Source organism: Plasmopara halstedii (genome assembly GCF_900000015.1).
Source record: "Plasmopara halstedii genome assembly, contig: Scaffold_2904, whole genome shotgun sequence".
NCBI classification, from domain to species: Eukaryota; Oomycota; class Peronosporomycetes; order Peronosporales; family Peronosporaceae; genus Plasmopara; species Plasmopara halstedii.
The window spans coordinates 511,882-524,752 of record NW_020189809.1 but is presented as its reverse complement, the minus strand read 5'-3'; the positions used below and the strand labels follow the sequence as shown (position 1 = coordinate 524,752).

Sequence of the window (12,871 nt, the reverse complement as noted above, 5' to 3'; positions counted from 1 at the left end):
AATTACTCTTGGAGTAAGCGGATTGCGATCCGCTAAGCTCGTACTTGTTCTAAGTATATAACAAAAGGTCGGTGACCTAAGTTACGCTTCCTTAACGCGCAACACTATGGCAGCCCCGTACCGTATTCTTGTTTGGGTATGGTCACACCATGCCCATCTGGTGTGACACCCCCCCCTGTTACCAGGGTATGTGTAACCCCGTTACATGAACAGTGACACACTCTTGATTTTCTTTTCAAGGTCAATACCGGAACTGAAGTATGTAACTGCTACCGATTTGAGGAAAACCAATGTTCTGCATGAGAGCTATCACAGCATCGTTCTCGCGCCTGAAGCGTTTGTACTTTCTGGCGTAGGTAAGTTTCGGACTCAAAAGAGACCCACTGGAGAAAAGTGCGTGGCACCTAACATGTTGGGTGGGTTGACTTGTGGTCAACTCATGGCACATGGCTTTAGGCACACCACACCAAAGATACGATCGTATTTTGAATCAAGGTCCAGAACAGAAAACGGTTCACACTGCCAAAGTCTTTATACTTCACTCGAAGATCAAAAAACTTGTACTAGTGTCCTCATCGCAAGACGCACGGATATTGTATCGGTATGTTGCATTTTTAATGCCTCTACGTGCTATTGGCTGACGTTTTGGAAGCATGACTAACTATTCTGGGGACAGTTCGTAATACAGTCCAGGGTCAGAGTGATGGTCACTTCTTGATCTCCGCAAAAAAAAATCGTCTGTGAAAAAAAAGATATGCTCCTAAAGTGCTTTGTCTCAATTGCGTTTCTACACGGTTTTAGGATATTTCGCTGAGAATTGACGTAAATGTTAGTCATGGCTACACATTTTTGGCCAGCACTGTACATCTCACCACATACTCTAAAGTCATAGCACGACTCAGTCGTGGGGATGACTGCAAGTACTTCCAAGCGCAACGGCATTGCCGCGCACTTTTACGCAGAGGAAGTATTGACTCAAAGGAGTTTTTCGTAATAAACGCACAGAGGTTGGGCTCGTACATTTTAAGTAGTTGCGGAACCAAGAGTCTTTAATGTAGCTAATTGTCTTACATTCCAATTTTCTTACTAAAGACACCATTTGTCACTGAAATGAATTTACTGCGAATCTTTAAATTATCTTGCTGTCCCCAATTATTCAAAGATACGGTCATGATGAAAAACATTTGGGTGGTGTCGTGCCGCGTATGTACGTCCAGCTCGCCCTCCTACTCATGAATTTACTGCTAGTTCGAGATAGACCGCCCCGATCACACTAGCATGGCAGCTACTAAGCCCTGCAGGCCACCATTCCCAATTATAATTATAATCGCTCAAGAAATTGCTCGACAAGGACATCATGTATCCATAGTGTGAGAAGTTCCTATGTAGGCGTTGGAGAGATTGAAGTTAGTACCAAGTGTTGCGTGGTGCTACCTATCTGTTAGTTGTGCGCTGATATCTCTACATACCGTTCATTTTCTATCATTTACATTCTCAATGTCTATGAAAGAATAGAATAATGTATTTGTTATCATATCAATCTCGACTCAATAATCCTTACCTGACCACATCATCGTTTGTAAGTACATGCCGAGTGGTTCACACTAAGGCCAAGGATACAGAAGTTCCGTCGCAGCTTTTTTAGCTGCGTGTTCTCCGTTAAGAAGCTTGACCAGCGTCAGAGCAAATTTCAGCACTACACCCGGGCCCTGGCATGTGACGCAGCGAGTATCCACGACAACATCTTCGTTCACAAATTCGCGCGTCATTTCGGGCTCGTTTGCAATTGAGCAGGTAGCTCGTTCACCTAGCAACCCATGCGGGTTAAGTACCACCGCGGGTGCCGAAGAACATGCCGCAATCCAGCGTCCAGCCTGTTTCTGCCATAATAACATTTTAATTACAAGGTCCGAGTCCCGCAAGTGGCTAGCTCCATCGCCCTTTACAAGCACAAAGCAGACCATTAGTTCGAACCATTCAATAAGCAGCTTGTTCATTGATAAACTCACCCCAGGCAATACAAGAATCTCAAAATTCTCGAAACTGCACTCTTCAATAGGCTTTTCGGCTAGAATGCGCAGACCATGATTGCCCATTATAATGTTGTTTTGGGTTCGCCCAACCGATCCAATAGTGACATGAAGACCTCCACGGATTAAAACATCGGACAAGACCAACGTTTCAAGTTCTTCACTGCCATCAGCTACCACTATCAAAGCGCGAGGCTTCACATGTGGTAGCGCTTGGACAGGAAGGTATTCATTGCCTAACGGAACGTACGCGGTACTACCAGCCAGCATGTTTGCCACTTTCGTGTCGATAAAGTTGTGAGTTAATCAACGCGGAGCATTCGCAGCTTCAACACCGTTAAAATAAAGGACATGTGGGAATAGCCAAAGTGAACTTCAACGAGGCCATTGACCTCAAGACGAAGAGATCGCACTCTTTTTTATTGCATACGAGAAAGATTGACTAAACATGGCTCGAATCGCTCAAGCAATTAGTGAAATCGTGACTCCAAAGCCCACGGCGCTCGTTCCAATTGCAAGTATTTTTATAATTTAGCATCGTAGAAAACAAACTTTGTATCTTACAATGTTGTTGACAAATGTGTAGACCATGGGCAGTGAAGAGATTGAAGTGGCGGCACTGTGCGATATTCTCGCTCGTGGTGGGGTTCGTGTTACAGTGGCAAATGTTGGCGGATCCCTTCACCACATCATCAAGCTCGCTAAAGGTACAGGTGTGCAAGCAGACAAGCCGCTCGAGTTCTGCGTCAATGAAGAATACGATGTCATTGCGGTGCCCGGTGGACCTGGAGCGAAGACTTTAGGTGCTTGTCGGATGCTAACGACACTACTGAAAAAGCAAAAGACTGCTAAGAAACTTTATGCAGCAGTTGGTGAAGCTACCTACGAAGTGCTTTTTCATAATGCGCTAGTTGAAGGTCCGATGGCTGGTGATCCTGCAGACAAACTAATCATGAGTGATCTGTACTTTGATGATGATGTGGTTATAACGGAAAATTGCGTGACGAGCAAAGGGCCGGCAACAGTCATCGCCATGGCTGTGACCCTTTTGGAATTACTTCGTGGTGAGAAGATCGCGCGCTCAGTAGCAAAAGATATTGCTTTCAGGACGATGAAAAAAGAAGGATCGAACATTTGATTGCTTGCTGCACGTATGTAAGCTAAGATTAGTAATTGAGCAAAAGTCGTATTGAACACAGAATTCATTGATCTCCCTTGATGCAGCAAACATTGGATCAAGGACAGTAAAGAAGCTCTTGGACAAGTTATTGAAGGTCAGCGAAGTCGAGGTTTATAATCAAAATATTCAAATTAATTCAGATTTAACTTCGACCATTACGTCCAATATGAAAACCAAATAATCCAGCATGAAGTCAAAGCTTATGTCTTGCCAGTAAGCTGGTCAGTCTTTGAGTCGTCCATATCACATATTTTGACAAAGATTTAGCCCCTCTAACCAACCTAAAAAAGGATTCCTTTTCTGGTCCAGACGAAATTGTTGCTATTCAGTCTTTAACCTTAAAACGTGGATGAGTGCAACATATCGCATGTCTAAATGACCTAATATCATTTCAAACCACAGTGTCTCGATTTGGACGCTTTGGATTATGCAAAAGAATGGCTATGAAGAGCCTTGCACCTTGCCGCCTGATCCTTTGTAAGCACAATACCCTTGTAAAAGTGGCGGCCCAGCTTGTCTCGCAGGCAAATGTCCTTTTCTGTGTTCAATAGCTCCTGCAACGCATCTACATCTCCAACTCTAATATCACATCGACGTGTCTCGTCAATTCCGCACACGACGTATACGAAGCTGTTTCCACGCGACCAGGCCGTCTCTTGCTGTCCTTGTTCGTGAAAGTGCGATGCGGCACTGAACGGATTTTGTTTGGGCAACAACAACATCTTAGCGCCTATAATACGTGACTGTACTGCAAATTCTCCATTCATGTCTGCGTAGTCATTAGCACAGGTAAAAATTGCCGGAATGTTTGACTCTGCAATACGGTAGAGATCCGGTAGCCAGCTAAAGAGCAGTTCGTGCCGATGCGAGTCCACAAAATTGCCAAAACCTGTGTTGTATCCTACAATGACGGATGCCTGAGGCGCACATTCGCCGTACAGTTGCGATTTTTGAAAGCTTCCAAATGTTCCTTTAAAATGATGAACTTTAAGATTGAAGGGCAAAGCGTTATTGATTCTGTCCGCGTCTGGCTCGTCGACTTCAGGGCCAATAAAAAACAGCGTGACCTTTGCTTTAGCAAAGAAAGAAGAAATTTCGTTCCAGTAATTTGTAATGCGCAATACGCGCTGCTCTGCTTTTCGGGAGGATCCAATTATTAGGACACGTAAATCAGAGTCCACGCTTAGCTCTAGCTGTTGCAATACATGCAGCAACGTTATGGGAAAGCTTAGTGCATCCAACATTGATGGATCGTTCACAGCCTTGGCCACAAGGTCCGCATTGCTGTTAGGGGAACTTCTAGAGACTAGAAATTCCTTCCAGCCACAAGACAAATCTACTGAGCGATTCGGAAACGGCGGAAGGAGCGGAAACTCTTTGGACTCAAGCCAGCGAAATGTGCCGCTATACATCCCGTCTCCTCGCGGATCTAGCTTGAGATGCTGCATATCTACAGCATGCGACATTGTGTGGTCAGTCACAAGTGGAGGTTTCTTTGTACTCAATCGTTGCCGTCGGCTCTTCTTTCCCATGAAAAAACTATCAAAAGTGCGATCATGAAAGGTCACATTCTTCCCACACATGACAATCAGCATTATACTCTATTATATCCCTATTTATCACATACATTTTCGGCATACTTACCGGTACGGAGATCGGTATGATAGGAATGTGGAGTCTCTAAGCTCAGTCACTATTCGAGTCGAGAAAAAAAGAGACACTAACCAAGGCTTCAGCAGCAGAGCGCGAGCCTCCCTTAGGGTGTGTTGTGTCGTGAGTGAGTTTGTACCATGGCAGACATGAACCGCCGCAAAGGAGGCATGCGCTCACAGCAAAGTCACTTGCAACAGCAAGCGGCAACGTCTCAGCAGCAGATGTCGGCCTTCCAGCAACAAATGCAATCTCAAGCTCAGCTTAATCCATACCAATATCAGCAGTATCAGCAGCAGCAAAGTAAAGTGCCGATCTTTCATCCTAATCTTACTGCTCCTTACCGTAGCGTCATCCCCGCGGCTCGCCCGCCCGCTCAGAAATTCTCAACGAGTGGGGCTAAAATGGGTATAAAAAGCGGCATGACGGTGGAAGATCTCAAACGATTGACGCAAAAGAGAATGCAGCAGTCTGGTGCATCTAATCCAGCAACTCCCAAGACATCGGCACTTGAAAGCTTTTCTAACTCACGACCAGCAACGCCCAGACTCAACATGGCCGTGGTAAACGCCACTTCGACACCCGCGGTAGTTGCCACTCCACCAGTTGTTCCCAAAACTGGCATGTCAGTGCAGGAGCTAAAGCAACTTACAGCGCTTCGTGTGGCGTCACAGAATGTCCCGGTACACGCCAATGAAGTCACGGGATTTGTGAGTAATGCAGTGCTGAACAATGCAACCAAGTCTCAGTACCGTGACGGTCTGCGCACGTCGCTCACGCCGGGAAATACACCCAAGCGCTCCTATCATACTAGAAGCAGCAGTAGTACGCATTTTGGCTCTGCACAGTACAGCTCTTTTGGAAACGATCTAAGTCGTAGTCATGGACCTCTTAGCTCCGAACCATCAAGTGATTTAAATTCGGACCGTGGCCACCGCAGCCGATCTCAAAGTTCACAGTTACCCAATGTCGATTACTCGGTGAACGATATGCCCACGCGCTACTCTTATACCAGCAGCCTCACGCCAGAAGACTACTTTTCATCGTACGATCTTAACACCAGTGGTGATAATATCGATTTATCTTATGGAATGGATCCTGATCACAGTAATCCCGGTAAGGATACAATCTATAAGCGGAACGCACAGTTGCAATTTGCCGAAGAATCTTTTCCTCCACCACCACCGATGGATGAAAGTGGCGGCTTTGTATCCACTGCCCTCCCGTCGTGGTCTCCACCGCCCGCTAGAAGCAAGAAGCTTAACGCCCCAACAAGTACAGGTGCAACATTTTATAATCAGCAAACTTCATATTATAACATCGCGTCAAAGGACGAGCCTACCACCCTAAGTGATAGTGGAGGTGGTATCAATCAAGACCAAAATGTTCTACTTGCACCTCCACCCGGACTTACAAGACGACCATCAATGACGGTGCCTTGGCAAGTAGCTGAGGCCGTGCTCAATACACCTCAGACGAACACTGGGCGTAAAAAGCTAGTAGATGCAGACGCCGACCCCAATTTAAACGGGCTTAACTCGTCTGCTGCAGCAGCTGCTGCACAATTAACGGGACTTTCTCTGCAGTCATCAACTCGAAGTCGGGGCAACGGCTCGCAGCCTCCTTCGTCACCGTCTGGAATTCTATCAAGCTCACCATCTTCTTCCGTAAACACGCCTCTGCCCTCTACTGCGCGTCGTGGCAGCTTCGGCAATGCTGCAGAATTCTTCAAATTTCGTCGACGTAGTAAAAGCCGTCTTGAACTTGCGCGTGACATGTCTTATATCGACAACGGAGAGCAGGGAGGATATCCAAGTTATGGTACGGTTGGGGCCATGCCTGGGATTGCTGAACGTCACGGTGAAGCTGACGATGAGATCCATGAGGATTCCGTCTCAGACATGAGTTCATCAACATCTATAAACGATGAATCCAGCTCGCAAGATTACACTGATGAGGATGTGGTCCAAATTACTGGTGGCTATGATGATACGAGAGAAATTTCGGGCAGCTTTGTGTCCTTTTACAATGCTTCACGACAGCAACAGGTTGGACTTTCTTCGTTGTCAATACCTCCTCCGCCGCCTCCCCCGCCAACACCTGACGAGGATGAAGTGGCGTCTGCCTCATCGTCAACAAAGGGCAATGGCTTGCCTATGATGTCACCGAACGGTGCACGGCTTCGAAAAGTAGCGGAATTAGCACGACGAGGCAGTTTAAGCAACGAAGACAAAACTCGTGTTAAGGACGAGATTATTCAAAACTCATTGGGAATCGGCGCGAGCAATGCCGCTCGCCTTCTTGCTAGCAAAAAGGAAGATAGGGGAGATCGTGTGCCAGCCACAGCACTGCCTCCTGGGTTTCTTGGTATGCCGCGCTTGACACCAAAGGCGTCTACCAAGAAGATGGTCACCCCTGGATCTGGAATAGTGAGGGCAACATCAAGCACCTCTGCAGGTGCAGCGGTGGCGGCTTCTGCTTTGAGTACTGGTACGGGATCTTCGGCATCATCGACAGCTTCCTTGGAGGAGCGGCTTGCTGCCGCAGCGCAAAGAGTGGCAGAATGTGTTGGTAAGGGGGATATGGTAGGATTTCAACAGGCAATGGATGACTTAGACTGGCTTCGTAACGAAGCAAGCAAGCTGATGCACGGATGAGCTAGAGTTTAAGGTGACAATTAGATGGGCTTCGCAGTGAAGCGGGCGAACGGATGAGTGAAGCAGACATGCGATGGATTACTTAGACCGGCTTTGTAACGAAGCAAGCAAAAAGCTGAATGAGTTAGACGTGAAATGGAGTTGCGTAGAACAATTACAGCCATGAGTAGCAATTACCACAAGGAGTAATATGACGGTTACAGACAACGACAGACAGCCTGGCAGATCCTGAACTAAACAAAATAAAAATAAACAAATATACACTAGCATGCCTAAAAGGTTGTAGCTGTCAACACGTCACAGCAAAATTTTGTATTTTTCAGTCGATGGCACGTGATTGACAGCCAGGCGGCCGTCATACGACACGGAAACGAACATCCACGCATCTCCACCGGCTGTCCAACGAGCTGCGTACACGGCATCCTCGTGCTCTTCAACACGTCGGATGAGCACATCTGCAACAGCGGCACCGTCAGCCGTTTCGTCCATTAGATCACGTTCATCCAGCTCCACTAAAGGTGACGATGAAATTGAAGATACTCGCCACAGAGCTAGCGTCGAATCGGAGCCTCCCGAGAGAACCAGCTGATCATGCTGCGGATGATATTTTGTACTCCACACCCAGTGCGAATGCGCGTTCATCACCAGTAGCGGCTTTTGCGCATATCGCAAATCCCAAAACTTGAGTTTGCCATCGTCTCCACCACTAGCAAGAGTGTGCGGTTTATTTGGATTAAAATCGAGCGACAGTGTGGCAGTGGGATGCGCGTCCTCGACACTTATGCGCTCTTGCTTTGCTCGGAGATCCCACGTGTGCACATTCCTACCGAGAGCAAAAGTTAGTTGCAAGGCATGGTGCGGGTCCCACACCAATGCGCTTGCGCCTTTCTTCGTAGTGTCTCCCATCATTGAAACGTCCAGCTCCAACTTTTCCTGCGCTTCAACTGATCCTTCATTTAGCTGCCACGTTCGAAGCAATGTCTCATGACTCGAAGCTAGCGTTGAAGTGGTATTTGTAGCGTCCCAAGCAAATCTACAGTGCACAATCATATCAGCTCGAGTCTACAAGATCCCGCCAAATTAGCTCATACTCAGACACTGGCAGCTTCTGCGCAGGAAACACCGACAACTGCTTCAGATTTGTAGCGGCACATTTCTCTTCTTCTAAATTACTCGTATCTGGCAGCTTCCATAATGAAGCCTCTGCTCGTTGACCTTGTTGCTTGCCGCAGGTGACCAAAAGCTCTCGTTCGTGAGGACTCGGCACCAGACACAGTACTTCCCCAGGGTGATTGCACACCTGGTGTGTGATAATGCTGTTGCCTTTGTCGTCTACTTCCACCAAATATATCTTAACAACAAACATAAGAGTGTGTTCTAGTGTCGGTAGGCTCAATAAGTACCTCATACCTGGTTGGGTTGATTTAATGTGCTAGTACCCACAAAGAAGTGCGAGCGATCCTTTTCTGCCACAACAGGCTCCAATGTTCGAATCTAATCAAATTGCTACGTTAGTTTATAGTGACATTAAGCCTCCATTTTATCTACCTTCGTGCCGAAGCTGAAGCTACACGAGCTGCCGCCGAACATTTGTAATTTAACTTACCGACTTTTTCCAAATTTTAATTTTCTAATGTCCTTTTACCTTGGATAAAATCTGTACTTGAGAAATGTGATAAATTGCAGACTAGTTATTTCTGCATAAATGAAAAATGTCTCTGCAGTTTTTGGGGCAGAAGTCATGGCATCCAGCCAGCAAAGCCAACCAGAAGCGCGTGTGGTCGCGGAACAGCAGGCAAAAGAAAGAGAAAAGTGTGAACTTGAAAAGGCGAAGGAATTGCGCAAGGCAGTCGAGTTGCAACGGGTTCAACAATTTGCTGCTGAAGCTGGGGACGTCAATGCCGCTCGTCTCGCTGACAGTGCACAGGTGAGTTTCCTGTACACTGTTCCCCCAGGACTTTCGGAAGCAAAAGAAAAGCTTGAAAAAAAGAGACAGACCGAAGAGGACGAAGCCGTCCGTGAATTTCGTCGCAAAGCTGAAAGACGAGGCGATCTGCAACGCTCTAAGCTTGAGCGATATGTTGGACGTCGAGCTGAGGAAACGCTCACGATCAAAGATCAAGTGGAACGTTTCCCTTTACTCAAAGGTGCTCCAGTAGAGGGCAAGTATACTGAGACGATCAAGGTTAACTTCAATCCAATGGGAGTTAGGCTACGCAACGTGCGGTGCATTCGATGCGGTAAATGGGGACATTTAAGTGGAGACAGAGAATGCAAGTTGCGGGACCAAAATCCAAACGGTAGTGGTGGGAATGTAATAACAGTTGGGAAATATTGTTGTGCTGAGAATTACGTAACGTTTTGAATGGATAGATGCCACGAGGCAGCGATGGGAGGACCCCATGACAGAAATAGAGAAACTTAAGTTGGCTAAGCAAGACCACGTGTTGAAGCAAGGATTGTTGCCTACAGAGATGCAAGCGGAACAAGATTTTACGATTCTGCAATCAGATGATGGTAAGACAGGCCGCAAGCTGCATGATTATTAAGTCGTGAATGTTGATGCTGATGTCGAGGCTGATAATTGGTACAGAAGATGTCGAGGCTGCCGAAATCGCAATGTTGGCGACTTTATTTACAAAACCAGAGAGAAGACGGACTAAAAAATGGAAGAAAGCGTTGCGAGACGAATCGGGTAGCGATAGTGGCACAGATTCATGTGCTCGTAGTCATCGACAAAAGAAAAAGACAAGCAAGCACAAACGAAAGCGTAAACGCAAGCATCGATCAAAAAGTTTATCTGACGACGATTATGATAAGCACAGAAGCAGTTCTCGTCGACGACAAAGTTAATTATATCTAAGTACGTCACGCTCGCGAAATAGTTAAGAATATATATATATCTTAAAGTTTTTGCAGCAATTTGACTGGATAATATCAACTAATATATTTAACAACTGGATCCAACTTCATTGTGTTATCTTAAATTAATGGGAAGAAATTGTTAAAATCATGTATACTATGTGAGTGGGACCCCTGTAGCCGAATGTACGGCAATTGAAACACGTGCAGTGGCTCGAGGAATGGCAGGAACGGCACTATTATGCAGTGGTGGAGCCGTAGGTGGCACCCGCGACGACAGCCATCCCCGAACCCATGCCTGAGGCTGGAGGATGTCTACACTCCATTGTCCACATATAACAAACAATCCAAATTAGCTAAGGGGTCAAATACAATTCGAACAACCCACCGAGCTTACCTTTCTTTCAAAAAAGACTGACAAATGTTAATAATTAGCACAGCAGCGATAATGACGGCCCCTTCTCCAGCACACGCGCGAACGGCAATATCCATGCACTGGGCTGAAGGTACGAATAGCACACGCCGAATTGAAACTGCAATTAGGTACCATATAATTACAAGACCAACAAGAAAGTCTTGTGCGTATCGCGCAGTCGCTAGTCCTAGAGTAATGATAGCGCAGAGATACGAAATGTACGTCTTTAGCCCCAAATAATCATGACCTGAGTGCTGGTTGGACATTGCCAGTTGAGTAAAAGCCACAGTAGTCACCCAAGCAAAATACATCGAGATGGGAACTTCATTGCACAGATACATCATCCAGTCAAAATGTCCTGTCCCGTGCGCATTTCGATCACTTATTGCACAAATATAGAGAAAGAGAAGTGCTACCCACAATGAGTAGATCGCTATAGTTGCTCCGGTCATGTCGTCCGACACGAACAAAAACACCCAAATGGTATTTAGGATGCATGTTGCGCCAAACAATGAGCGAACTTGTGCTGGTTGGCTGGCGTCGGCAAACATCGAGTAGCGAGGTGCAAAAACGTCTATAACAACCAGCACTGCTTGCAATGAGTACACAAGAATCCACATTACCAGAGCATAAGTTGCTGGAGTAATGAGCGTCTCGTAAGAATGCGCTATCGTCACAAACCGCTTGGCGTACACGATGTTCACGATAGCTTGCATCACGAACAGTGCAGCATTAATAAGAGCGAACCAGGTGCCTTCCATTGCGACCGAGGTTCTGACTGCGAACGTAAAAGCAATAGTGAAAAGCAATTATATCGATAAATTCTCCACAGTTAATCAAGCATAGAAAAAAAGTTTACCACGTTTTCACCCAAATTGTTAGCCTCACACCGTCCCATACACGGCGATAACTTCGTATTAACCAAAAAAAATACGAAGAAAATCCTCGCGTCTTACCGACCCCTCACTAACGACGCCACCAACTTCAATATGAAAATAATGCAATTTCTTTTTAGTCGCCATCGAGCCATCACGTCAAAAATTTCCATTGTCAACGTCATAAAGGTAACAACCAGACACACGAGAGGAGAATGATGATGACATCCAAAAGACGTGTAGGGACCCGCACCATATATCAAAGAGCTTGAGGGATCCAAAGCTGCTGCTCGAGCAGATTCCAAAGCTACCATAGAATGAAAATGACCTTGATCGCCAGCACATTCTTTAAGCAATGAAGACTTTCTGGTGGATAATCTGGATACTTCCAAACAAAGCTGCGGAGTTGAACTTACACTCTAGCCAGGCTCCGCATAAATTTGTTATATACAGACTCCCGACATGTGTCTTGGTAATCGTCGGTATCGCCGCGGACACTGAGGTAATTGGAAGGTCGTCGCCTTTGCACACAAGCAACTTGGAAAAAAGCTTAATGTTGTGTTTCTTGTGATTGCATCCATTTCATCCTGAGATGTAAATTAATCTAGTAAGTCCGTCGTTACATTAATCACTTCCGCCATTCGTGCGTCATCTCGAGATAAACGATAAAGCGACTTTTGACGCCTGTGTTTTAAAAATTTAGTTTATTGCACTTACTCACGCTGTGTAGTTTTTGCTTCGAAAATAGCCATAAACTGTTGATATCAATATCAATGTGAATATTTACATATCACAAAATATTGTTCTTGCAACACAATCTCTCAAAAACTTTACCCAAACATACACCGAACCATATGAGTTTTTTTGGAAATGTGCGGTCAAAATAATTTGTATCTTTACCAACATTTTGTTGTGATCTATGTGTGCTTAATTACTCTTTTTTGGAATTGCTATTGGTGAAAACGCAAATTGATATCAAATATCAGTACTGAGCAGTTTTTTTTGATATGCAGAACTGAGACTCACAAAAGGTACTTATGCCGATCAACAACGTGGCACGCTTTAAAACTACGCAGCTACTTCTAAATGTCCAAGTTTATTTTCTGCCTCTTCACCACGCAAATCGCTTTATACGAGTTTGAAGCGCAAAATCTTAAGCAGTACAGCACAAGTTGCTGACGGTCAGTGCATCGTATCTATCG

General features: G+C 45.7%; 8 protein-coding genes across 8 annotated transcripts; 3 read left to right on the top strand and 5 right to left on the bottom strand.

The window, feature by feature from the left end:
• Window positions 1-1,604: 1,604 nt before the first annotated feature.
• On the bottom strand, window positions 1,605-2,300 carry PHALS_05533 (Putative transcriptional regulator DJ-1; the record flags this gene model as incomplete). Its single annotated transcript, XM_024719093.1, has 1 exon — window positions 1,605-2,300. The coding sequence occupies one exon, from the start codon at window positions 2,298-2,300 to the stop codon at window positions 1,605-1,607; it is 696 nt and encodes a 231-aa protein (XP_024584426.1).
• Window positions 2,301-2,478: 178 nt separating this feature from the next.
• Window positions 2,479-3,327, top strand: PHALS_05532 (Putative transcriptional regulator DJ-1; the record flags this gene model as incomplete). The annotated part of the gene is made up of 4 exons (XM_024719092.1): window positions 2,479-2,544; window positions 2,617-3,069; window positions 3,138-3,181; window positions 3,255-3,327. The coding sequence occupies 4 exons, from the start codon at window positions 2,479-2,481 to the stop codon at window positions 3,325-3,327; spliced, it is 636 nt and encodes a 211-aa protein (XP_024584425.1).
• A 308-nt stretch (window positions 3,328-3,635) lies between these two features.
• PHALS_05531 (mynd finger family protein) lies at window positions 3,636-4,742 on the bottom strand (the record flags this gene model as incomplete). Its single annotated transcript, XM_024719091.1, has 1 exon — window positions 3,636-4,742. One exon carries the CDS (start codon window positions 4,740-4,742, stop codon window positions 3,636-3,638), a length of 1,107 nt encoding a protein of 368 aa, XP_024584424.1.
• A 258-nt stretch (window positions 4,743-5,000) lies between these two features.
• PHALS_05530 (uncharacterized protein) lies at window positions 5,001-7,517 on the top strand (the record flags this gene model as incomplete). Its single annotated transcript, XM_024719089.1, has 1 exon — window positions 5,001-7,517. One exon carries the CDS (start codon window positions 5,001-5,003, stop codon window positions 7,515-7,517), a length of 2,517 nt encoding a protein of 838 aa, XP_024584423.1.
• A 297-nt stretch (window positions 7,518-7,814) lies between these two features.
• PHALS_05529 (WD repeat protein TSSC1, WD repeat superfamily) lies at window positions 7,815-9,107 on the bottom strand (the record flags this gene model as incomplete). The annotated part of the gene is made up of 4 exons (XM_024719088.1): window positions 7,815-8,550; window positions 8,609-8,868; window positions 8,928-9,011; window positions 9,066-9,107. The coding sequence occupies 4 exons, from the start codon at window positions 9,105-9,107 to the stop codon at window positions 7,815-7,817; spliced, it is 1,122 nt and encodes a 373-aa protein (XP_024584422.1).
• Window positions 9,108-9,222: 115 nt separating this feature from the next.
• On the top strand, window positions 9,223-10,370 carry PHALS_05528 (protein kinase; the record flags this gene model as incomplete). The annotated part of the gene is made up of 3 exons (XM_024719087.1): window positions 9,223-9,817; window positions 9,891-10,034; window positions 10,111-10,370. The coding sequence occupies 3 exons, from the start codon at window positions 9,223-9,225 to the stop codon at window positions 10,368-10,370; spliced, it is 999 nt and encodes a 332-aa protein (XP_024584421.1).
• A 248-nt stretch (window positions 10,371-10,618) lies between these two features.
• On the bottom strand, window positions 10,619-11,692 carry PHALS_05527 (uncharacterized protein; the record flags this gene model as incomplete). Its single annotated transcript, XM_024719086.1, has 4 exons — window positions 10,619-10,694; window positions 10,777-11,461; window positions 11,518-11,572; window positions 11,654-11,692. 4 exons carry the CDS (start codon window positions 11,690-11,692, stop codon window positions 10,619-10,621), a joined length of 855 nt encoding a protein of 284 aa, XP_024584420.1.
• A 3-nt stretch (window positions 11,693-11,695) lies between these two features.
• Window positions 11,696-12,360, bottom strand: PHALS_15098 (uncharacterized protein). The gene has a single exon (XM_024719085.2). It carries the CDS (start codon window positions 11,981-11,983, stop codon window positions 11,747-11,749), a length of 237 nt encoding a protein of 78 aa, XP_024584419.1. The 5' UTR covers window positions 11,984-12,360; the 3' UTR covers window positions 11,696-11,746.
• Window positions 12,361-12,871: the final 511 nt, after the last annotated feature.